The 25,812-nt window shown below is 35.6% G+C and overlaps 3 protein-coding genes across 5 annotated transcripts; 2 read left to right on the forward strand and 1 right to left on the reverse strand.

Moving 5' to 3' along the window:
- The first annotated feature begins 10,986 nt into the window (after window positions 1-10,986).
- Window positions 10,987-15,847, forward strand: LOC306844967 (cytochrome c1, heme protein, mitochondrial-like). The gene is made up of 7 exons (XM_079377434.1): window positions 10,987-11,259; window positions 12,261-12,451; window positions 13,174-13,300; window positions 13,582-13,739; window positions 13,904-14,064; window positions 15,046-15,146; window positions 15,359-15,847. Exons 1-7 carry the CDS (start codon window positions 11,131-11,133, stop codon window positions 15,461-15,463), a joined length of 972 nt encoding a protein of 323 aa, XP_079233560.1. The 5' UTR covers window positions 10,987-11,130; the 3' UTR covers window positions 15,464-15,847.
- A 1,057-nt stretch (window positions 15,848-16,904) lies between these two features.
- LOC306845346 (endoplasmic reticulum-Golgi intermediate compartment protein 3) lies at window positions 16,905-25,088 on the forward strand. Of its 2 annotated transcripts, XM_079378085.1 has the most exons (14): window positions 16,905-17,059; window positions 17,339-17,409; window positions 17,580-17,667; window positions 17,883-18,002; window positions 18,421-18,514; window positions 19,021-19,186; window positions 19,278-19,335; window positions 20,257-20,271; window positions 20,610-20,641; window positions 20,729-20,825; window positions 22,491-22,555; window positions 22,792-22,928; window positions 23,043-23,098; window positions 24,236-25,088. In XM_079378085.1, the coding sequence occupies exons 1-14, from the start codon at window positions 16,972-16,974 to the stop codon at window positions 24,313-24,315; spliced, it is 1,167 nt and encodes a 388-aa protein (XP_079234211.1). In that variant the 5' UTR covers window positions 16,905-16,971; the 3' UTR covers window positions 24,316-25,088. The 2 variants fall into 2 exon arrangements, with proteins under 2 accessions (XP_079234211.1, XP_079234212.1); XM_079378086.1 differs by lacking the exon at window positions 20,257-20,271.
- LOC306845347 (reactive oxygen species modulator 1) lies at window positions 19,198-22,219 on the reverse strand. Of its 2 annotated transcripts, none has more exons than XM_079378087.1 (3): window positions 22,082-22,219; window positions 21,437-21,567; window positions 19,198-21,308 (listed from the first exon to the last, which is right to left on the reverse strand). In XM_079378087.1, exons 2-3 carry the CDS (start codon window positions 21,565-21,567, stop codon window positions 21,200-21,202), a joined length of 240 nt encoding a protein of 79 aa, XP_079234213.1. In that variant the 5' UTR covers window positions 22,082-22,219; the 3' UTR covers window positions 19,198-21,199. The 2 variants fall into 2 exon arrangements, with proteins under 2 accessions (XP_079234213.1, XP_079234214.1); XM_079378088.1 differs by having other exon boundaries at window positions 21,437-21,584; window positions 22,082-22,204.
- Window positions 25,089-25,812: the final 724 nt, after the last annotated feature.

Here is a 25,812-nt window from a genome sequence, read left to right on the forward strand (position 1 = left end):
CATTTTACATTATTGACACACTATTTTCCTTTTTTGATATTGTGCAGTTGTTTTGACACAATTTACATTGTTAAAAGTGCATTTCATAACATTCTAATTTGTTTTTATTTTCCAATCCACTAGAGAAATAATTATTTTAATATAACTGAGGTAATTATTAATAAGATACCGGTAAAAATACCGGGTTGTTCTGAATGTTTCCATTTTTGCAACATCCCCAGTTTCCTTAAAATTATTCTTTTCCTTCTTAGGAAAAAAAAGAACATTTATTAAGAAATGTGTTTCTTCATTTTAATAATATCGTTTTAACAAACAATACTCCATAACTGATATAATTTTGATGGAAAAACATCAGCTATAACAGCAAATATTAGAAACAGCCCTCAAGGTTTTATTTTCTGCTATATGAGTTGGTTTTAACTCTAAAACATTAAACAAATATCAAAATGATCTAATTTATATAATGTTACTGAGCTAAAGGCTAACTTTAATTCATTATTTCCATCCTGCTGGCAAAATTATATATTTTTAAACTTATGTAACTTAAAATTATACTCTTTTAACTAATTCCTTAAAAAACTGTAATGAATTATTTAAAATTAAAACCAATCATTGCCATTGTATAAATTATGTAACCCGGGCTCATTGGACATACGTGACTCTACCTACATTTCTGTAGGCAAAAATACGCAGCTAGTAGCAGATCTGGCTCAACCATATCAAAATTCCTGGCACTGATCCGGGTGTCAGTTGTGACTGAGGTCGAGATGAATTACGGTGGGGATGTGCTGGCCCTAGTCTGGGCACCTGAAATTAAATCAAACTGATGGTGCTAAGACACAGCTACATCTCCCTAGACACAACAGGACCGCATCTGAACCACTGTCACATGTCACAGCAGTTTTATAGCTGGACAGAATCTCCCCAGAACGCACACCATATCAGCTGCCCATTACTAGGCCAGATGCAACATAAAGCATCAATACTACAGCACAATCATACATTTATTCCATCAAAAACCACAAATGTTGAAAAAATAAATACCAAAATTCTATTTTTAAATGATTTGTGTGACTGCCTTTTGAATGATCTGAGCAATGCTGTATTAAATGTACAGCCCTATACTTTTACTGTATGCCAAAGACTTCTCATTTGTTTCTCTTTGAATTTCTCCAAAGGGTTTTATAAAGTAGATGCATAAATGAATATGTCTCCTGAGCTGTGAAAGAACAACCTCTGAGCAAGAAAACCGTCCCCTGGGTTCCTATGAACCTACAACGTGCACTTGTGTAACAAAAATGTTGCATAACTGGGCGACTGTGAAGCCGTTTTTACTGTATATGTGAAGACATGCATCTCAAAGAAGCTCTGTCAGATGCCTGATAAATTGAACGTCCTAAATGAAAAAGCATGCCATTGAGTCCTTGTGACATCTGTATAGCAGTCTGTAAGGTAAACGGACAGTAAACAATCCTCAGTGCTGTCTGGAAAATACAGCATTTCAAACTTGCTAAAATACACACCTATAGTCACAGCAAAGGTATATTAGTGCAGCATTTGTGACATAATTTTGACTACACCAATCCCCCAAAACATTAAATCATTATTATTTAAAAAAAAAAAAAAAAAAAAAACAGGGTTACAGTTACAATGAGTGTAAATGGGGCCAATTTTGTAAGATTTAAAAGCATTTACACAAATTCTTCTTTTAAAACTTGGGCATTATTTGCTGTTCAAATAATTTTTGTGGTCATTCTAGGGTTTATGGTGTTGCGTTGTCATGGTGACAAAGTTGTAAAATTAGATATAAGGTTATAGAGAAAAGGCTAGCAAACAATTTTCACACTACAATCATGTTAGTATGCATATTGCTTATGTCTGCTGGCTATACTGAAACTGTGAATATTTTAAAGTCAGCATGAAATGAAAATTAACCTTATCCATTTCCTAAACACGTTATTGATCTTATTGTGAACGATTCCTCCATGTATGTATCATTTTATTTATTTTTTTTGACCTCATAATTTTTAATTTTTAATTTTCTTTAAACTGTGGTATTTCCAAAAATTTTTTATTCATTTTTAAACTCTGATACATTATTAGTTTATATTGTTAATATGGTAATACAGCAAGTTTGCATTATTGTATTGAACTATTATAATTATATAAAAATTAATAACCTTTAATATGTCAAATTTAAAAGTACTATACAAAGTGAAGAAATGGAGTGAAAATTAATTTTTGCAGCAATTATGTCATAAATGCTGTCAATTGAGCTTAACTTGTACTGAACCTTGAATATTCATCTAATTTTAAAAACACTAATGCTTTACTCCCTCGACACACATTTCCGCATTAAACAGAGTATATTATGCGCGGCATCTCGAGGCATGTGTCTGCTCTCTCCACTCACAGCTTATTTGAAAAATAAGTAAAAAACATTTGCCTGTGGTTATTTAGCATACGTGTAGCCCAGCCATGCAACATTGTGGAAGCCTTCGTTCAAGCCCAATTTAACTGCCTAAGGTGTTGATAACCTCAGAAACTCACAGCCTACTCTACCCGGATCCCAGCCTGGGGAGGAAGGGCATCACTGAAGCGACTGTCGTTAATCATTGTTGGCATGGGCAGGCGTGGCTTCCTGCTGTCCGGATGGAGGTCGGTGAGACAGTGGCGCACCGGCTGACACTAGGAGACAGGTGCGCCAATGAGGCAGAGAGTCATCGCAGCAGACAGCGACAGGAGACCGCTTAATGGAACAGAGCATTCATGCAACTCTTCACTTCCTCCGCCATAATAATCAGAGGGAAAGAGAGGGAGAAAATGAGAATGTGTTTGAGAACTCTCATGGATTACTTGCCAACATTTGTTACGACAAGCCGGAATCCTCCCTCGGCACAGGCACCAGGGCCACTCCATCACATGCTGCCAACAGCTCTTACTCACACCAATAATAAGCTTTCATATTAGTATACGAATGCCACTGCAGTCCATTGCCGTGGATGCATAAGCATTCCCACTACACTGAAAAAACGCGTCTGTCATTGTAGATGTATACCTTTGGTGACACTATACAGATTGATTCTGGAGTGGCCTATCCAGTTGAGGCATTAGCATGGGGCCATGTTAAATTACATTCAGTAAAATAATAAGAAATGACATTCAGTAAAAAAAAGTGAAGAGGAAATGTTTCATGCATTCATAAGTTTGCCCGACACCTTTGGTGTATCTTCATTAAAACTGATCTACATGCCAATGGCGAGAGATTTTTTTTTAAAATATTAAACTCATAATATTCATTCCATACTACGAACATGATTGATACCAAAATTTTGCACCTTGTTAACGAGAGGTGTTCACCCAAAAATGACAATTGTGTCATTAATTACTCACCCTGTGATTCATGTCATTCCAAACCTGTAAAATTAATCTCCGGAACGCAAAATATTTTTGATGAAATCCAAGAGCTTTGGACAGACAGCAAGAGAACTATCACATTAAAGGCCCAGAAAAGTAGTAAGGGCTAAGGCTGTGCAAATAATCAAATGCGATTATCATGCACATCTTGTCAGTAAAGCCGGTTCTGTGATTAGTAGTAAATCTCCATCACGTGCTACAAAATATCTCAATATCGCGTTCATTATCGGCGATGTATTGCCTGCAATTATGAACGCGATATTGCGTAGATTGTCAGTTAACTACAGCTCTGTGTAGTAAATGCTGCTCCATCTGAAAGCACGTGATGGAGATTTACTACTAATCACAAAACTGGCTTTACTGATGAGATGTGCATTTGAATCGCATTCGATTATTTGTACCGCTCTAGTAAGTACATCGTTAAAATAGTCCATGTGACATCAGTGGGTCAACCGTAATGTTATGAAGCTACGAGAATACTTTTTGTGTGCAAAGAAACACAAATGATGCTTTAATTTAACAATTTAACTTATCTTCCGTGTTAGTCTTCAACGCACGTTAATGATGGTACCATAAAGCATGGGTGTGATGCTGCTGATGCAGGAGCCAGGGTTCTGACGTAGAACCCAGATGTGCTGCGGCTTGTTTACAAGCAGAAATGCACGCATAATTTATGCATGCATGCATAAATCAGTCTTAATAAACATTGCGAAGATTGCGACAGGTAGGATGGCTAGCAATGTTTTGCCCAGCCTTACTTATTTGAACCAGAATATATAGATGATGAACTAAGAAAGATGGACGTTCTACGTCAGAACACTGGCTCCTGCATCTGCAGCACCACACACATGCATCGTGGTACTCTCTTCTCTAAGCAAACTGACCATGATTTTTGCTTGGTGGACAATGCAAAACAATATTACATTTAAGAAGCAACACAAGACACATCCAGAGACCAAAATATTGTGTATTTTTGATGTGAATTAGGGATGCAATTAATAAAAAAAATAAAAAATGTTAATGTGACGTAATTTAAAAAGATATATATGTTCTGTGTGTTTTAGAGTGAATCATGACACTGTGTCCATTTACACACAAGCAGCTCACAATCCAGTGTTTTCAGTGTCCTGAAGTGGCTCGTTCAAAATTGTAAACACTTCGGGAGTTTAGAAGTCGTTATCTGATTGGTTGAATTCTACAGTATTTCCAGAAGACATTCTTCTAACATTCCACCTTGAAACAAAGATGCCGTGACACCAAACCCGCTCATGGAAGAAAAAAGCTGTCGTGTTTACAACTGTGACAATGAGCACTCATCAGGATCAACTAAATGCAGGATTTTCAAAAGTAAACTATTGCTGAACACCTCTGGTGTGACTTTAAATGCAGACCTTGAGCCAAAAGCTCATCACCAAACACCAATGACTTGTACATATGGGTACTGTCATTTTAGACGCGTCCAAAACTGTTGCAACAGAGATGGAAATACAATTTATAAATACATGAATTATGTTTCCATCTTTGTTGCCACAGTTTTGTTAGTGCCTTTTTCTGTTCTAAAGAAGGGGGTGTCCCAACACTTTTGTCCTTATAGTGTCTATACAAGTCATTGGTGTTTGGTGATGAGTTTTTGGCTCAAGGTCTGCATATAAAGTCACACCAGAGGCGTTCAGCTGGGATTAGGACTTGGCTTTCTGCAGACCAGTCAAGTTCTTCCACACTGACTCAATCAATCATGTCTTTTTGAACCGTGCCTTATACACAGAGGCACTGTCATGTTAGAATAGAAAAGGGTCCTGTCCAAACTGTTGCTATAAAATTAGAAACACACAATTCCCTAGAATATCATTATATGCTTAAACATTACTAAAGTAGTCAAACATGTTCATTAGAAGGGGGTGACCCAATACTTTTGGCAATATAGTGTATATGAAATATGTAACGTTTGCGGCATAGACTCTTTAAAATAAGTCCAAGAGTTTTACAGACTGGTCTGTTATTGTGGGGATATTTCCACCCCCCTAAACATGACGCGGCACAAAACAAAATACTTGTCATTTATATGGCTTTTTGGGCAGTCCTTTGTCATTCAAAGCGTTCAGGGTTCCCAGACCTTTTGCCGTCAGTCTGAAGGTCTGGCTACACGAGACTATATGTAATTAACTAGTACGGAAGAGTAGTTACTAAATACTATTTAGTAATGCACTAAATGGTAAAATTAATTGCACTACAAACCAGTGTTTATAATTGCTACAAGCTGTTTTGTACAGCTAAAAGGAAGCGAATGCACCGTAAGACTCACACATTCAAGCTACAAACACTATGTTAAAAAAAACATAAAAAAGTGGATAAAGTGCATTTGCATAACGAGAAGCATTATAAATGTGCCTTGATGGTGTAACGTTTGAAAATGACGAAATTAGGACTATAGTAATGTTGTTGTTTTTACAGTTGTAAGGTAAAAAAAATATATTATAATTATTATTGTAATTATTTTATAGTGAAATATTACAATAATAATTTTGATTGGTTTTAATGAAATTACTACAATTGGAAATATTACAATCGGTTTTATTTAGCAATAGCAATAACCATAAGAAAAAACAATAACGCTTATTGTTACTATTATTATTAATTATATTGAAATGATATATAATTTTGTCTAAATTGTGCAGCTCTACAAACAAGCACAATGGACCTGGAGCTTTACAATTCTGCAATCAGAATGCAATCATAAACTAATTATTACCATTAGATCTTTGGCTCATCTGTTTCTATTTACATATTTAAAAATACATCAATATTAAATACATCAATGGATTCAGAGCTTTAAGAGAGTGGACCTGAATAGATCTCCATCAGCATCGGTATATCAGCATGCAAAAAGAATTGTGAATGTTTTCTGTAGTTTTTCGAGTTGCACATATAAAAGACATTTTTACACTTCTGTCATGTGCTTCTATAACTGAAAGAATGCTGACGGACAGGTCGTCATGCCTGGTGGTGGTACTATGATTGTTGTAGTACACCCAGACTTGTTACTACTTCTCCACGGTGGAAAGAAAGAAAAGCTTTATAAAAGTGAAACCTGTCTGTCTGACCATGTCGTTCTAGCATCAATTCTGCCCCCAAGACGGGAGGTTACTATGGCAACCGCCTGGGTTAATAACCCCTCCACAACAGTGTGTCCAAGCCTGACATTTTAACACATAATATATATAATTTCCATCCATGAAAAATGGGACAGGTGTGTCATAATGGAATAACAAATACAGGATCTTGAGAACTGCAATTGCTGTCAAATCTACAAATATTCATACTTGCGTCAGTAGTATGAATAAGGGCATGAAGGAACATCTCAGTTACTAGTTCAGTTGGAGAATTTTGCTCTAGTCTCTGGTTTATCAGATATGTCTCCAGAGTTTCAGAAGAGATCTCAGTGTCTCGAACTGTGCAATCAAATATCAGTTTTAATATGAACACAAATATTTGTCATGGCATTTCTCTAAGATCTAAAAAATAATCTTTGCTATGCAATTCAATTTTATATATTCTTACAGTGTCAAAAATGTCCCATTTGTGTCTCTTTTTATTTTTCCAAGGGAATTTAAGGAGAAACAACCAATAGCCATTTTTTACAAATACAGTACACTTTCGTGTCCCATTAATTTTTGAATGCACTATTTATGTATATGTTTTGTTTTTGTTAGATGTAGATTAGATTGATTAAATAGGTTTTGAATATGTAAGATATCTTTATCATCTTATTTTAAATTACATTAAAATTTTGAATTCAATTAAATGTTTCATTGTTGCAACATAAATAAATAAATAAATAATTTATTTAATTAATTAATTAATGAAAATAAATGAAAATAAGACAAATCCCATATAAAATAAACAGAAAAAAATGCTTATGTTAATAAGAAATTAAGTTAATTAATCGGTCACACTTTATATTAGGTGGCCCTAACTACTATGTACTTAAATAAAAAAATAAGTACAATGTACTTATTGTGTTCATATTGTATTGCAACACACTATTGCTGCTATTGAGGTGGGATACGGGTAAGGTTAGGGACAGGTTTGGTGGTATGGGTAGGTTTAAGGGTGGGTTAAGGTGTAAGGGATGGGTTAAAAGTGTAATTATAAATGTAATTACAGAAATTAGTTACAGATGTAACTACATATAGGCATTTTTTAAAATATAAGTACAATGTAAGAATATGTATGCACACAATAAGTGCATTGTACCAAATGATTAATTTAAATGTAAGTACATAGTAGTTAAGGCCACCTAATATAAAGTGGGACCAATTAATCTGAGTTAAATTAAATGTAAATGTTGTTTACTTAATTATAGCAAAAATGTATTAAATTATTTATATACTTAAATTATTTAAGTTTAAATTTAAGAATAATGAAGAATGCAAATCCCATATAAAATGAAGAGAATAAAAACTCCTCAAATATTATTTAGTTTGACCTTCTGAGGTTGGTAAACAACATTTTCTCAAGGTCTTACACCATCATTCCAAATCATTTGTTAAAAAAGACAAACATTACTTTATTTTTCAGCCGTTTTATGCCCTATTTTGTACCCCGTTTGTGGAAAGTGCCAACAAGTCTCCTGAGCTTTGAAAGAATAACCTCTGAGCAATAAAATCTTCCTTCGGGAAAAATTTATCTGGAGCAAGCCAAAAAAGGAAGATGTTTAACTTTATTTATTATTGAAGGGGAGTTAATATCATGCCATCTCAGAGAAACATTGCCTTTCTTTCAGATGTCCCTTAACTTTCACCCCTGGGGAGCGGATAGGGACAGGTTTTATCGTTTACTATGACTGCAGGCAGCATTTTAACCCAGCATTTGAGAGCATACAAGCAAAGCTGAAGGCTGGCCTCAGGAGATTTCAAGGGTAAAGCATCTATTTAGACTTACCCCAGAGGATCGTGGGTTAGACGCTTACACAAAGTGCATCTACCTTTTAATGGAGGCATAAAGAGCTTTATTGCAATGCAAACTCTAATTAAAACTCTCTAATAGAGGTTTAGGATGACACTTTTATCATCAAGTACATAGACCTTACTCTCTCTCTGCCGGTTTGTGCTTGAAGTGAAGCTGTATTTTCTGAGATTTAATCAAATCTTTTCATTTTACCTAACTTCTGAATGACCCCTGTATATTCTGCCTTTTCATTTTTAAATTACACTGTAGCCAGCGAGCAAAGAGGAGTGAGAAAAGGAACATGTCAGTTAAGATAAATCCCTTTAAAGCACATTCATAGAATCGAGACATTGCATACCGTTCCTGCTGGCGCTGAAATACATGGTGCATTCATTGTAGTATGTTTTATCATGTTTAATCTGAGGCATACCTTCATTCTACGACAGCAACAAGGCTTTATCAATTGAAATCGATTGTGATATCAGGGATTACGGCCTTGGCTAAATTGTAAGTGTCAGTAGGAATCAAAATTCTATTATTTTCCAAACAATCAGATAAAGCTGTATAAAAATTCCAATGCCTGGCCTGGCCTCTGAAAGCGCTTGTTTGCTGTACCTGATTGAACCCGCTCTCTGCAGCCTCGTTCCCGTCCTGTGGGACACGCTCAATTTTCCACAGGCTTATCTTGCCACGGTGGCCAATTTAGGGCCCTTTTGCTGCTTGGCTTTTTCAGATATGGACCCATATTACAAACGCAGGTGGGGACAGTTGCATTTGTTGGGACCGTTTCAAGGTCGTGGGGATACAGCGAAGGGCCTAAATTATAAATCGAAGGCATTGTAGTTGATGTTCCAGAGTAAAGAATATTTTTTATTTAATTTGTGTCATCATTTACTCACCCTCATGTCGTGTGAATGAACAATGACTCTTTTCCACACTGGAAAAAATAGAATAGAAACAATTTTCAGTCAAATTTCTATAAAATTTCACAATTAATTTTACTTTACTTCACTTTTAGTCATTTAGCAGACGCTTTTATCCAAAGCGACTTACAAATAAGAAAAAGTAACTAAAACTAAAAGTTAAAACTCTGTACTCTATACACACGCATTTAAGAAAATACAGAAATTAAATAAAATTGACAAATGCATACAACATTTCAATCCTAAACATATAAATGAAACGACACGTAACACATTGAATTAAACATAAAATGAATGTTATACATCTGTTATACATAAAACAATGTTCTATTGTTATTAATTTATATTTTGCAATAATATTGTTCAAATGTGTTCAGAATATTTTCTATTTGAAGCAATCTTTGTCGTCTCACTTTAGAAAAGGATGTTTCAAAAGTGGCACAGCATATTTTGACTAATGTGGGACAGTCAAATATACTATAATATACAATTTTACATTTTTGACTTGATTACATTATTATTGTTGCTGCCAGAAATCTGACATTTTTTTTAAATTAATTATTTAAAAGATTTCTGTGTTATATGATTGTATTTATCATTCCTTATGTTAAACATATAGGCTACTAGTTTTTTAGACTTATGAAGACAGCAAACACACTGCATGCCTACTAAGTTAATTAAGCAAACATGCGGTGTCCACATTTAACCAGGATTGTTAAATGTGAAGTTTACTTTGTAAAAATTTGACTATTTATAACCCAAAACATAGTGTCTCAGATTTATTTGAGCATGAGCTGTCCCACATTAGAAAATCCACAAATTCTTAAACGATTTGGCTGTATGCCATTTCCCCTTTGATTACAATATCTGAAAATGTCTTTGCATTTAGATAGTGAACATCTAGGGGATTTCATAATGATATAACATTTTGATATATTGTTTTTGGCTTCATATGGAATTATGATGCAAATTTCAAAATTCCAAAAAGTGTCCCACATTACTTAATCCACCCTATTGAGTGTTTAGGGCTCACTGGAGCTGGACACACTTGTTGCACACTGCCATCTACAGGAATTATAGCGCAATTACAATACTTAAAAAAACGCCAGAGAGAAATATAAATATATATTGTTTTATAGGTTTTATCATCGATTAGATCAGGTTAAATTAAAATAATAATAATACAAAAATGATATAAAAAATAAAATTAATAAAAATATAATTAACAAATCAAATTAAATAAATGCAAATGTCATGTTTATTTAATTATATAAATAAAATGTTTTTTGCGATACTTAAATACATAACATTTAAATTAAAACTTAAATTATTTAAATTCAAATTCATTTAAAAAATGCCAATTTTAATTTTAAATAGAAAACAACAACAACAAAACATATTTAATTTGACCTCCTGACTGTACATTAATTCCATAACACATATCAGAACACCATGTGACACTATCACTTTACCATGGTAAAATGTACACATTGCTAGCAAATATAAGGCCTCAAGATCAAACCCAGTGAGTAATGAATTTAGCAAAAGTAGCAAAGTTTATCATCCATTCTTATATCGCACTTATATCGTTCATTCAAAATTGATGGCAGATGCAGGCACTATTTGTTCAGCACGATGCTGTTAAACACACCTCCAACCTCTAAGTGGCGCTATATAAAAAACAATCAAATACACTCTCAATCTAACGCTTTTAAAATGAAATACCGCAGCAGTTGAGCACAATAAAACACATATTCTCCATAATTGTAAAATATAATGTTAAATTGCATAAGGTGTGAGTTGTATAACACCTTGTGTAATTTTCAGGGAAGGGAGGGGCAGGATGGCTTGCTCCCGGCGGAAGCGTCTTTCTATCCGCAGAGTCAAGATCATGGCGGCGCTCCGTGTGCTCGTGTTCTCCGGCACCGGGAGAACCCTCCTGAACACATCCAAAAACATTCATACTCCACGGGTATGGACACATGTTCTCTTTTCTTTCTTATTTGCTTGATTTTCACATTTTGGCGTGTGAAGGATGCAAGTATACGTCTTATTTCTTCGGCATGTCCTCTTACAGTGCATTATGTACAGCAAGGTCACAGCAGCTGTGGCTCTCATTACATTCGCATCATGATGTTTGTTCTTTTATATTAGTGCCATAGCACATTAACTGTTTACTAAGGAGGGTAATTTGTAAGAAAGCATGTGTGTTTGGATTAAAAAGCACATATAACTGATGCGAGCTGAGTTTATGCTGAGAGGTGACATCTAATACATTATTAATATATCCTCGTAGTTTTAACACAACATATAAACTATTTCTGACTGTTTGGCATATGATATGATCTCTACAAATAATTTAATTATAAATTGTATTCCTAGCATAGTTTAAGTCGAATGTTGAATTGAAAGCGAATGTCATAACGTTCAAGTATTTGTTTTAATGACAGCAACATTTGAGCTGGCATAAACTCCACTGACCAGTGACATCTGACATTATTTGAGAATATTATTAATATTTTTTTGTTTTGCTCTGTGTTTTGCATAAAGATTTTAACTTGGTAAAAGTCACAGGTTTGTGTATTTGATTAGTGACCTAGAAATCATACAAAAAAATTTCACACATCATTTACAGTTTTAAATTTTTGTACTCTACCATATTTGTAATACAAATTATGGAACTTAGTGTATTTATAAGGTGTTTTAATGGGTTTTCTTTCATTGGTGCAGAATTTGTCATTATATGTTTTAATAGTTTTGTTTTTTGGACATGACTGCTTGTTACTACCTTGGAGTGCCATATAAATTCATTTGTATATGATTATGGTAATATTTCAGTTTCTCATCTTACATTGGTCCCTTCATATATTTAATGTGTGCATCATATTTGTGGAATAATCAGCTGTATTTAAGTAGTTATCCATCAGTTTACTAACTGAAAAGTAATCCTAGCCAACAATTTTTGCTTTTTAGGCCAACATGTCATTCGCTAGCCTGCCGAAGGGACGGAAGATAGCCCTGACTGCGATTGGAGTGCTGACGACTGGAGGAGCAGGTCTGGCTCTGATGCTGCAGCAGTCAGTCAAGGCCTCTGATCTGGAGCTGCACCCACCGTCATACCCCTGGAGCCACAACGGCTTGCTGTCCTCCCTCGACCATGCCAGGTACCTTAAAGAATAGAAGATGTTCTTAACTCTATCCAGCCTACTGTGTCATATTTGATATGCAGATTTCTAAGGCCTCTAAATTTTCAACATCATTGAAATTGTTAAAAGAAAACCTGTTAGACACAATCTACTTCATGCCATCTGTTGTCTGATTGATAGCTCATTGTTGTTTTAACAAGAAAAAGGTCCTCTCGCATAGTTTAAGTCATGTTACATGTGAATTCTTTATTGATTTTTATAAAGTAAAATGTAAGAATAGCTTCTATGTTTATGTAAGAACATTTACTGGGCAGAGGAAACTTGGGTGTACTTGATTATTCATACGTCATTTTATTAAAAGTCATGTTAAAAAGTCCTTATCAGATATGATACATCAGGCTTTTGAGGAAAGTTTATTTGTAAAATTTGGATAAAAATCTTATTATTCTTACTGTCATATACGAGCCATATGTATCAAATATGATACTCAATGAAAGTAAAGTAATTTTTGTGTAAAGATTCAATAAACTGCTCCATTAAAAAAATCAAAAAGTAGATAAATGTAGGCGTAGATATATTCATTGCATATTCACAACTGAATATTCCTTGCAGTACAATAAATATTTGTTCTTATTGACGACGTATAGGAGGACGCGAACACATAAATGGCCAGTAGATTAAATTACAGAGGTATCCAAATATTCTGAGTTAACCAATCTTCTAATGGCTGTGTTTTTCAGTATTCGTCGTGGGTATCAGGTGTATAAGCAGGTGTGCTCGGCCTGTCACAGTATGGAGTACTTGGCCTTCCGTAACTTGGTGGGAGTGTCACACACGGAGGCAGAGGTCAAGACCCTGGCTGAAGAGGTCCGTTTTCTTAAGATGTTAACCCAAACACAACTACAAAATAATTGTCTCATTGCACTGCTGTTAGGGCGAAGCAATACAATAAAAACCACCGCCTTAGCAACATCCTGGCTATTGTAGTGGCAGATTTTACACAGAAGCAAGCACCACTAACATTTTCTCTTGGAAAATGAAATAGCGTAGGGTCAGAGGGATTTTGTTAATGGGATGGTCAACTTAATATCTTCGACACACATCTGTACTGTGTGCTTTGTCTGTAATGTTAATATTCTGTTATGCAGATTGAAGTTGTCGATGGTCCTGATGACAGTGGAGAGATGTTCACCCGACCGGGAAAACTCTCAGATTACTTCCCCAAACCCTATGGAAACCCCGAGGCCGCCCGTGCTGCCAACAACGGCGCTCTGCCCCCTGACCTCAGCTATATTGTGAATGCCAGGTAATGGATTACTTTTGATCAGGTGCGAAAGTCATTCTTATTTTACACTTAAAAAAAAAAAATTGTCACAAATTTCTGACATCTGAATTACCACAAGCATCACTAAAGCCTCTTCATCATGATCTTATAGTTACAATCTCTTTCTCTCTCTCTCTCTCGCTCAGGCATGGAGGGGAAGATTACGTGTTTTCTCTCCTGACCGGTTACTGTGACCCTCCAGCTGGTGTGGCTGTGAGGGAGGGCCTTTATTACAACCCTTACTTCCCTGGCCAGGCCATTGGTATGGCACCACCCATCTACAATGAGATCCTCGAGTATGAAGATGGTGAGTTTTTAATGTTTTCTTTTATCACTACCCCTTTTTACACACACATTCATAATTCTTCTAGGACTGTCAACTAGGGCTGCATGATTAATCGCATGCTTTTGTCGCAAAATCACGTTCATAATCGCTGATAAATCGCATTCGATTATGAACGCGATTTTGCGTGGCTTGTCAGCGATCTACGGCTCCGTGTATTATATGCCGCTCCATCTGAAAGCAGGTGATGGAGATTTACCGCTAATCAAAGAACCGGCTTTACTGATGAGATGCGCATGACAATAGCATGCGATTAATCGTGCAGCCCTACTGTCAACAGATCAATCGTATGTTTGTTATTAAACTAATTCAATTCATTTCTTTCTTTTTTGCCTTTCTATGCTTTGTGCATTTATTTTGAATTTGTTTACTTCATTTTGGTGGAAAGGTGGGAATATAAAAAGATTTGTCAAGCCGCCGATGGCTTTCTCATAAACAGTTTATTTTACTCGTGGGTTAGATTTCATGCTTTCTGAGTTTTGATTGATTAAATTCTGTGCCATAAATGCTGTAAATGATCCTATCTAATTTGATTTGCCTATAAATTAGAAAGTTAAATGGCTAAATATAAATGGGAGCATCTACTGAATTATAGGAAAGGGGAAGTGGTGTGTGGCCAAGTATGGTGACCCATACTCAGAATTTGTTCTCTGCATTTAACCCATCCAAGTGTACACACAGTAGTGAACATACACCCGGAGCAGTGGGCAGCCAATGCTGCGGCGGGTTCAGTGACTTGCTCAAGGGTCTCACCTCAGTCATGGTATTGAGGGTGGAGAGAGTGTTGGTTATTCACTCCCCCCACCTACAATCCCTGCCGGACCTGAGACTCGAACCCACGACCTTTGGGTTGCAAGTCCAACTCTCTATCCATTAGGCCACGACTGCCCTTATATGTATGACATGCCATAGGTAAGATTTTAATAACTAGCTTCTCCTCCATAGGAACCCCTGCCACCATGAGCCAGGTTGCTAAAGATGTCTGTACTTTCCTGAGGTGGGCGGCCGAGCCAGAACATGACCAGCGTAAACGTATGGGACTGAAGGTTTGTATTTTTCTTTTTCATCTCTACCAGGTAATTGTTTTTCAGATGTTGGTGGAAAATTAGATTTATGTTGTGCCCTTTAGGGAATTGCAATACTGAATGCCCACAACAGAAAAGCAAAACATGCATGTAGAGATGTTGCATCTCTCATTAAATCACCGTCACTAAAAATAAAAATAGTGCTTATTGTTTTTCTCTGATTCTCTCTGCAGTTGTTGATGGGTGCCTCCATACTTGTTCCCCTGGTCTACTACCTGAAGAGGCACAGGTGGTCTGTGATGAAGAGCAGAAAGATCGCCTACAGGCCTCCCAAATAAAGCCAAACTGCAGCCTTCACCAGGCCTTGACACAACGTAAAAACCTGATTCACGATTGTCCGATCTTTTTCAGAATGCGCAATGCTTCAATATAAGGTTGCCATCATCACTAACTGCTGGACATCCTTTCAAATAGGTGTCCTTGCTCCTAAATGACTTGGGGAGTGGGACCGGAGACAACCTTTATGATGTTTTACTGTAAAATAAATATTATCTCAATGAATTATTTGTGGTTGTTTGTAAGGGGCGTGTGCAGAGGCGAAAATCAACAATACATTTGCAACCACCTTGTGCTTTGTGAGATCTGTCCTTGTAGTAGGTTCTCTACACTTTGTTGTGTAAATATTTAATAAAAGCGGTATACCTTAATGCCCTCTTATAACAAATCTGGCAGTTTGTGACATAATTCTTTCTGTTTGTTCATTTAGATTTATTTGTTTAGTTGGTGCTTTTTATCCAAAGCAACCTAAACAAACCTAAAGCCATTCATTAAAAATTACAGTATCAGCAGATGACCTGTGATTTTAGTAACATACCAACTTTGGAATTTTATAAGAACAGATACTGTTAGTTTAGATGTGTATAAAATGTAGTAAATCAACTACAATAGCTGTTCTCTGGATTTCCTGAAGGTTGAGAGGCACCATAAAGCAGAATACTTTTTTAGAGCCATAATTGTTTTAAATGTTTTTATAACTTTCTCTAGATAAACATGCACAGGCATCACATTCATCTTCATAACTACGGATCTAATTTAATATTTTAGACTTGAAGTCACTACTATTAATCAAGACAACACTGGGTAAATAACATTTTAGCCAGACCTCTCAAGATAATTGTAAATAATGCCTGAACTGTTAAAACAACAATAATATTCTTAAATTTGACTAATACAGCAGAAAATACTGGAATGAAGGAGGTACAAAACATAAGCATTTACAACTTAATATATCCACATAGTTTCACTTAAATTATTGAACAAAGAAAGTGAGAATGAAGTATATATACATGTATAAGAAATGTATAGAGAGATAAAACTAGGGGTCAGTGCATAATTTACTTTGGCCACAAAATTTCAAAATCAGATTACACTTACAAAAGTAACCCAATCTAACAACACCACAAAAATGTGTGATATTATCTATAAATTTAATTAAAACGTGTTGCTGGTTATAATTTGTGCAGATCTTACAAATTCTGAGCCTACATTTTGTCTGTAATTACATGGGTGTATCAAAAGTGAAATGGCTAATATATAAATAATATATTAAAGAGGCCTTAAAATCCACGTTACGGTATAATATAAAAATTTTAATAATAAAGTTTTTATAATGATAAGGTGCAGTTATTTCAGAAATCTACCACTAGAGGGTCAACATACCAGAGAAGCTCCAGCTACGCGGTGGAATCTGATTGGCTGAGAGGATTCCATCACTTCCTCCATGTACCGGAAATGGGTCACTGGAAATCGAAGTGACGGCTAGCTTTACCGCTGCACGAGAGGGAGAATGGATGCGTTAAATAAACTTAAACAATTTGACGCTTATCCGAAAACTCTAGAGGACTTCAGGATCAAAACATGCGGAGGAGCCACGGGTGAGTGAGACAGCTCCACCGGCTGAGCGCCGTTCATACACACAGGCTCATGGGGAGAAAGCACTGCTGAACAGGCTAATTAACATAAAGTCGTAAAATATGCACATATAATTACATATTGAAATTACACAAAAATGAATATAGTTTGAATGGAAAGTGTCACTGGGGCGCATAAATTCAAAACCGTATGAGATAAGAGTCATGTTTAATGTGACTGTGATTTAAATGCCATGTAAATCAGTCTTTAGGAAGTTCACATGTTCTTTGTTCACTTTATAGTGACCATCATCAGTGGACTTATCATGCTGATTCTGTTCTTCTCTGAACTACAGTATTATCTCACTAAGGAGGTGGGTGAATGATTTCATACAACCTTGTGCTATTTAATATAACTCAATCTCATGACATCTGTCAGTCTATAGTGTGTGTATATTTATATTTTCTTAATAGTACTATTTAGAGCTGTTCATAAAGTTTGGATGGAATATATTTGAGTTCTGGCTGTGATGTCACCTCTTAGGTCCATCCTGAACTATTTGTAGACACTTCCAGAGGAGACAAACTGAGAATCAACATTGATGTTATATTTCCACATATGCCTTGCGCCTGTAAGTAAACATTTTGTTCTGATTTATCTTTTGCATAATTTGTAGATAAAAGTTACTCTCCTGTTGTTCATAATACACTAAAACCATACAAGAGAAAAAAGCAAACTGATACTTACCTAACTGAAGATGGTGACTTCATGATATTTACTCAAACTGTTTGAGGTTATTTTCTCTGGGTGCATGGGTTGTTTACACTTGTGATTTTGTTTTCTTAGATTTGAGCATTGATGCCATGGACGTAGCAGGAGAACAGCAACTAGATGTGGAGCATAACTTATTTAAACAGAGACTCGACAAAGACGGCCAGCCAGTCACAGGAGAGGCTGAAAAACACGGTCAGCATCATCATATCAAGCTGATATTCTTGTTTTCTGATATACTGCTGAAAAAAAATGTACATTATCATTCCTGTAAGATGCTCATAAAGTGATTTAATCTGAAGCTTAAATATCGCATTAATGCATTCAAGTTTAACTCTTTCCACACACAAAGAAAATACTTTAAGGAATGTATAAATGAAAGTAAAAAAGAGAAATATGGCCAATTTTATACTTTTATGGTTCTTGTTTTGCGCCCTTTATGAACTTCAAAATAACAGAATCCTTCAAAAACAAAATAATTAAATTCTAAAATAAATGTAAAGTCTAAAATAAAATCTAATACTAAAAACTGTAAATAAAAGTAGGATAGTTACAAACATAATTTGCATATAGGCAATGATTTGACTTGTCCTCTCTATTGTTTCCTGTGCAGATATGGGGAAAGATGAGGAAGGGGTGTTTGACCCCAGCACGCTGGATCCTGACCGCTGCGAGAGCTGTTATGGAGCTGAGACGGACGATTTAAAGTGAGTTTCACCTGATAACGCACCACCACCACATACAGAGCAGCAGAGGTTTCCTGATGGGGAAGCTGCTGGTAGAACAGGTCTGTCTGCAGGCATGAAACCAGTTCTGAAAGCTATAGTTACGATCCGGTAAATCGACAGATGCTTACATAGTCAAAATAGCTCACATTCATTACCACCTGCCTGAATGAAAGCAGAGGAGATTAATTACAAGTTTAAAATTCCTTCAGGGCCTCTGTATTCACACTTATTTGTTGAAAGTAAGAGCCTTGTAGACAGATGAATTGTCCGTTCAATTCAAATTTAAAATTATATTTGTATTGTAAACTTCTAATTTCAAGTTTTCCATTTTATATTTCAGCTTTATTATAAATAAAAAAAACAATTATTAATAGTTTTAGGTGACAGTAACAACATTGCTTTTGCATCAGCGCCTGATATTAATAGCAGGTGTATATAGGGCTAAAGAGTTTGTGATTTTAAGACACTAACTGGTTGTTCTTTAGGTGTTGTAATACCTGTGATGATGTGCGGGAGGCGTACCGGCGGCGTGGCTGGGCGTTTAAGACCCCTGACACCATTGAGCAGTGTAAGAGAGAGGGCTTCAGCCAGAAGATGCAGGAACAGAAGAATGAGGGATGTCAAGTCTACGGCTTTCTGGAGGTCAATAAGGTAACATGCAGCCCTGTGAATCAGTATTTTTATTAGGTTCAAGTACATTCTATTTAAAAAAAGAAATCACATTTCCTGTATCTTTCGCCAGGTGGCAGGAAATTTCCATTTTGCCCCTGGAAAGAGCTTCCAGCAGTCTCATGTACATGGTAATGGCTTAGGTGTAGTTGTGAAGTATGAATTGAACACAAACCAAAGCTCTTAGGTCTGATGCAGAGGCATGTTAATTCGTTTCCAGATTAGTTGTTTTGTGTTCTCTCAAAAATCTAAATTGAAACAGCTTTTATATTAAGTCTATGTGCCAATATGCATCAGACCTGAAAGACTGATTTTCTGCATGTAGTCAGATGCTTCATGTAGCCTCTCATTTCTTAGTATGCAAAGAAGTGCATGGTGAGCTATTCAGTGCTGTCTTGAGATCTGCATTTGTATTTATGTAGAGAAATACACAATGCATGTCGCTTTTTTCTGCCTGCTTTCTCAAAACCGTTCATCAGTCCGTGCACCTGAGAATCTGTAGTTAAATCAATTCAGATTCTGTTTTATATTGACCAGATGCCTTGATTCTGGGCTGATGAACAGTTTCTTATTGTTGTTGTTTACGCAAGTGTGCCTTTAAGATATAGTGTGCCTTTCCTCTATGCATTCATTACCTTGTGGTGTTGATCACTGATGCTGTAAATCAAAGCTGTTTTACTAATGAAATGATTCTTGGGAAGTCTGGGTTTTTAACTTTGGGACAAAAGGGTTTCTATGCTTTCCCACTAAAGCTCCCAATCTTTCTAAGTAACAAGGTACAGAACTAACACCAATTATGCTTGGTCATGCATAGGCTATTCTTCCAATGGCTTAAGTGCATATACAGTTTATTAATACACCACCTTTGCAGACCCTGGGTTCAATGCCAAACAATATTTCAATAGAGAAAAAAAGATTATAATTGGGCAATTACAATTTTAATCTAGTATTGGAATGAGCTTAAAGGGTCAGTGATTGTCACAAATTCCTCTTGAAACTTTGCTTTCCAAAAACAAAACCCACTTAGTGACTATTTTCTCTTCTTTCTGCAGTGCATGCTGTGGAAAGTAAGTTGATCTTTTATATTTGAGTCTTTATAGCAAGAAAAGTTAGAATTTACCTTGTTACTACATCAGTAATTCTGCTTTTCTCTGCACATAATTTGAGATTTAGACTTTAACCAATAGTCAGTTTGTGATTTGACATTGCAGTGGCTTTAAAGCGTCAGTTAATTTGTCATAATTATCATCAGCAAGTGCATCTGTGACCACTTAACATAATACGCTCTGCCTTTGTTTGAAACGTGTGCAAATTTCTAGGCTAATTAAATTCACTTTAGTAAGATGCATTTACAAATTGTGCATTTAAAAACATTAATTTTGTTATTTGATTCCTTTATTTTCAGTTCATGATCTGCAGAGCTTTGGACTAGACAATGTGAGTTGCTTCACTTCTTTCCAATAAGATTGATCTGCCACTGCCCACAATATTAGACCTAACATAACTTGTTTGGTATAACCGCAGATCAACATGACACACTTCATCAAACATCTTTCATTCGGCAAAGACTATCCAGGAATTATCAACCCTTTAGATGGTACTAATATAGCGGCACCTCAAGGTAAGTGCATGTCATTTCTTTTTCATGCCTTGAGCAAAAATCAGTATTTCAAAGAATGGCTGAGAACATAGATTTGTCCAGAATTAAAGAGCCCTTCTTTATCTTCTCCGTGGTCATTTCATTGTCAGCCCTCCATAGACAGCAGAAAGGTCACTGCTAAAGGTCAATCCCACGTAGCTGACTTTAACCTATTTTGCTGGACACCGATAAGGAAGCTTGTCATAATTAAATCTTAGATTGAGCCCAAGATTTAGATAATTTTTTTAATTAGTTTTTATTGATACCTATTTCCTTGAATGTGGGTATGATAACAAAGGGATGAATCTAGAAATGGTTCAGAGTCTTATAATTTCAGAAGTGGCATTAGTGTGATCTCAGCAGCGGATACCCATCCCAATGGCCATGAAGGTTCCAAACGTGCCACCGCTTTGCATCATGGTCTTCCCAACTCCACCCATCAACTCTCGACCCCTCATGCCGATCCTGGATAAAACATAACCGTCTTTATTAAAACTGATTTTCTGCCAGAGTACCAGTTGCAGTTAATGTTACCAAATATAACAAATAATAGAATTATAAATAATCCTAAAAATGACAGCTGTTGCTAATACCTGAGACAGGAGAATGTTCCAAACATGGCACCTGCAGCCATGCCCACGGCAAAACCCATCATGAAGCCCATCTTGACTCTATCAAAGCAGCTGGGCTGCGTCTGTCCATACGGGCCTACTGTCACCGGCATCTAGAAAGAGGACAATGCTTTGTCTTTTGTTATTTAGTAACATGCAATAAAAAGTTTATATATATATAATAGTGTAAATGATACATGTGTATAAAACAATTTTTTTTTAATTGAAAACTAGTTTTATTTATATGCACCAAAAATGAGTTTAATTAAAGAAGTTTTATATACACACACCTTTTTTTTTTTAATTGAACACTTTAATGTTTGGCTTGTTGCTTGTACCTATGCTGTCTAGGTAACTTAGGTGGCTCACTAGCGTTTTACTCATAAACCACACACCTGCGTGTTATATACATGAAAGGTGAAACTGAAATTGGCTTATTTATGAGGTTTAAATAAATAAATATTACGGTTAAAGTTAAACTAAAACGTATAAGACTGAATTTATTGCACGTGAGTCGTTTATTTCGTTAAATGTCATCAAGGTCTCTGGCCTTGAAAAAACTCCGCCGAGCACTGTAATGTTCACAACGATAAATTATGGGGTAATATATGAAGAAAGTATGCTTACCTTGTACAAATCGCTATATGAGTGTCTCTATTAGTTAGTTTTCTGATAAAAGTGTCCAATGTTTGCTATAGGACTGTCTCACACGGACGCCATTACTTAAGAGGAAGTGGTTGGTGTTGAAGTACAAGCGGAGAATGTAGGGATGTGAAGCGCTGCAGCGCCATCTAGCGGTAGAGCCAATCACCTGCTTAGACTCGCGTGCTCCCCAGCGGCGAATAATCAAACTGCAGGCGGCTTGTGATGAAATGCCAAATTAGTTTGTTCTTTTAAATATTAACATCAAACAGCCACTTTCTTAAACATTTTTAGATTCATAATATAAATGATCAAAAATATAAACACATGGCTTTGATTAAAAAAAAAAAAAAAAACACAAAACATTGACCTTTGCACTCTTTGCTCTTTACAGCATCAATGATGTACCAGTATTTTGTGAAAATTGTGCCAACGATATATGTAAAAGGAGATGGAGAGGTAAGAGAGCTGAGCTAAAAAATGAATAAAACTGTGCTTACTTTGTATGAGTACTTAGTATTTATTAAGGTTTTACAGCACTGACAATAACTGAAGTAGTAACAATTGTACAGCCATGTAATCTTTTATAAGTATGTTGATTAAGAAGATGAGAATATGTTTAAAACTCTTTAGGATGCTTGAATTATTATCTTTGAGTTGTTAGACATGAGTGATAAAAGTGTCTTTTACTTTAGGTTGTTAAAACAAACCAGTTTTCAGTAACAAGACATGAGAAAGTAGCCAACGGGCTGATTGGAGATCAGGGTTTACCTGGGGTGTTTGTGCTTTATGAACTGTCTCCGATGATGGTCAAATTCACAGAGAAGCAGAGGTGTGTAAACTAATGTTTTTGTTTTTAACTTTTCATTTAATTGCATAACATTGAGTTCACTCTGAGTGAAAGAAACAGTGTAATGTAATGTGTGGTTCATGTTTTCGTCTGCAGGTCTTTCACCCATTTCCTAACAGGAGTCTGTGCTATTATAGGAGGTGTTTTCACAGGTGAGATTCCATTCTGTGTTTTGTACTTCAGTGGTTTTGACAGAAATGTACTGTGTGTGCAGAACGAAAGAATGTAGACTGTAAACCTCCTTTTACTGCTTGTTTGTACTGTGGCGGTAGCATTCTGAACATTTATATGCTCGGAACCGTCCTGCACATTATGTACATGAGAAGAGTGTAAAATCCAACCAAACCGCTTCCAATTCAGCAGCAAAGAGCAACTGTAACATTCAGAAAGACACAGTCACACAATTCCACACGCTTCACTGAATTTGTTTCTCATGATCTTAAACACCTTTTGACCTACAGACTTGAGCTTAAATGCTAAAGATTAGCTTTTGTAGATATAAAGCTATTTAATGGCTAAGTTAGCCCAGATGATAAAAAAAAAGCAGTCAACAAGTGTCCAGCATGTATGTGAACACCTTTAATTCTCTTGGAAAAATAAAATGAAGTTGTTTAAGTAAAGCCAACTTCAAAAAGCTATAATAGGTCTGCATGTTTTGAGGGGAAAATATTTAATTGTTTTTTTTATATATATATTTTATATATATATATATATATATATATAGATAGCACGGCTGCCCAAATTGACAAATATTTTGTGATTGCATATTAATATGGCTATAGAATAATAATAATAATTATAGTAATTATTATTATTGTCGTTGTTGTTGTGGTTTAATCGTCATAATTATTTAATAATTTTGTTTAATAATAATAATTATTACATAAAATATTAAATAATAAATATTACTATTTTAATACTTCACTATAAAAAAATCTAGTAAAATTCAAGATAAAATAAAAATATAATAGTCATTTTATTTTACAATATAACTAAAATTTAGTTAAAATTAAAGTTATAATATAATTTAGCATTTTTGTCTCCAATTTGTTCAGTTAATAAATTGTTCCGTTTTAAGAAATAGTATTATTGATTAGTATTTGTGTCACTCAATAATCCTCATGCTTTCATGTGTGATTTCATTGTTTTGACAACTTTACTGTGTATAACATGTGAATGCAACATGCAAACATCAGTTCACCACTCCAGGGATGTTACTGGCAGATGTACCTGTAGATGAGCTCACTTCTGTTTCTCTCACCTAGTCCGTTTCTCTCCTGTTCCTGCAGTTGCTGGACTCATCGATTCTTTGATATACCACTCAGCAAGAGCCATACAGAAGAAGATCGAGCTGGGTAAAGCATCCTAGCAGCACACGGACACCGGGTGCATGACTGTGTCTGGAAACCTCTGTGTTTTAAAGGGACGATGCCACAATGAATGCCCCCAGACTGTTTCTTGTTGTGGGCACAGAGCATTATCCATCGACACGGGCCCCTCGCACACAAGCACAGGAGCCGCACAAGGACCTGTGACTAAGACACTGGCCGACTGTATTTTGGAGGATCGTACGAACGTTCGCATTAGCAGTACGCCAATGCAACAGTTGTTTACCTCTGCAAATCAAAGTTTTCTTTCTCAGATTTCGGCCTTTATTTGTCCTTTATGAATCACTCGTTGGTTGATTTGAAAATTGTAGTCTGATCGCGAAACCAGTTTTCCTGCTTGTCATACACTGTCAGAGTCTGGCAGACTAAACCAGCAGGTTTAACAGTCTTTTGAATGAGTTTAGGTCCCTACAGGAGAATCAGAAACAGCAGGCTTTGTCCAACTGGAAAAGACACAAGCGAACTCAACAGGAATCCTGTTCTGTCGTCAAGCACACAAACTCCGTACGGAAACACCGAGACTGCAGTCTGTACAGATGTCTGTTTTTTTTGTAATTGCACCTTTAACTCTAAATTCAGGGGCTGCTGGGGTGTGTATTTGCGAGTGTGTGTGTGTGATTGCAGATGGGTGTTTGGTATGAGAGTTCTCATCATGTTTTGTTGCCGGTTTATCTTGTGTGTGGGAAAAATGTATTTATATTTTGATTGTTCAAAACAGTTTTTAAAATGAGAAATAAATGTAACACTGAACGTCAGGCACTGTTTTCTTGTGAATAAGCGACTGTTGAATTGGAACCTAAATTCGGAACTGGAGAAGTAATGCACAACACTAATGCTTAGTTTTTATTTAACTATCATTTTTATTGATTTATAGAAACAAAGCCTACATAGATGTAGAGGCTGTGATGGAAACTGCATACTACTCTATTATCTTATGCATATTTCTGTATAACCTGATTTTAGTGTTTAATTTTAGCATCTCTTACTAAACTGATTATTTAATTGGACCGCCATGACATTTTTACCCAGAATTACATTTTGAAATAACACTCTTTACCTCCAAGATAATAACTTTTAGTGTCTTACATTGCCGAAAATGCAGTATACTATACTTTTGCATCTACTGTGTTAAATTTAACATCTCTTACTAAACTGATTATATAACCGGACAGAAAAAAAAACTTTTTTTCACAAATTTAGACAAAAAAAATTAAAATGATGCTCTTTAATTTCCGAGATAAGTGTATGCTTAATCATAGTGTATTAAATCTTCGAAATATGCAGTACTGTATCCCACAATGCAATGCTAATGAAATTAAATCAATATGAGCCACAGTTTTGATCATGTCTTATCCATATTCTTAATTGCCAAGTTTAATTTAAATGCAAAATAAATTTTTATTTACTTGATTTATTATTAAATTACCGTGTATAGTGTGTACAGCACGTTATTTAGTCCACTAATATCATTGAGCACA

Source organism: Barbus barbus, assembly GCF_936440315.1.
Source record: "Barbus barbus genome assembly, chromosome: 25".
NCBI classification, from domain to species: Eukaryota; Metazoa; Chordata; class Actinopteri; order Cypriniformes; family Cyprinidae; genus Barbus; species Barbus barbus.

Coding starts and splice junctions, on each gene's coding strand:
- LOC306844967 (XM_079377434.1), top strand. CDS start 11,131: ATGGCTTGCTCCCGGCGGAAGCGTCTTTCTATCCGCAGAGTCAAGATC. Junction 13,301..13,581: donor TCAAGACCCTGGCTGAAGAG/GTCCGTTTTCTT, acceptor TCTGTTATGCAG/ATTGAAGTTGTCGATGGTCC. Junction 14,065..15,045: donor GATCCTCGAGTATGAAGATG/GTGAGTTTTTAA, acceptor TCTCCTCCATAG/GAACCCCTGCCACCATGAGC.
- LOC306845346 (XM_079378085.1), top strand. CDS start 16,972: ATGGATGCGTTAAATAAACTTAAACAATTTGACGCTTATCCGAAAACT. Junction 18,515..19,020: donor GCTGAGACGGACGATTTAAA/GTGAGTTTCACC, acceptor GTTGTTCTTTAG/GTGTTGTAATACCTGTGATG. Junction 20,642..20,728: donor AGAGCTTTGGACTAGACAAT/GTGAGTTGCTTC, acceptor GTATAACCGCAG/ATCAACATGACACACTTCAT.
- LOC306845347 (XM_079378087.1), bottom strand. CDS start 21,567: ATGCCGGTGACAGTAGGCCCGTATGGACAGACGCAGCCCAGCTGCTTT. Junction 21,309..21,436: donor GGAACATTCTCCTGTCTCAG/GTATTAGCAACA, acceptor TGTTTTATCCAG/GATCGGCATGAGGGGTCGAG.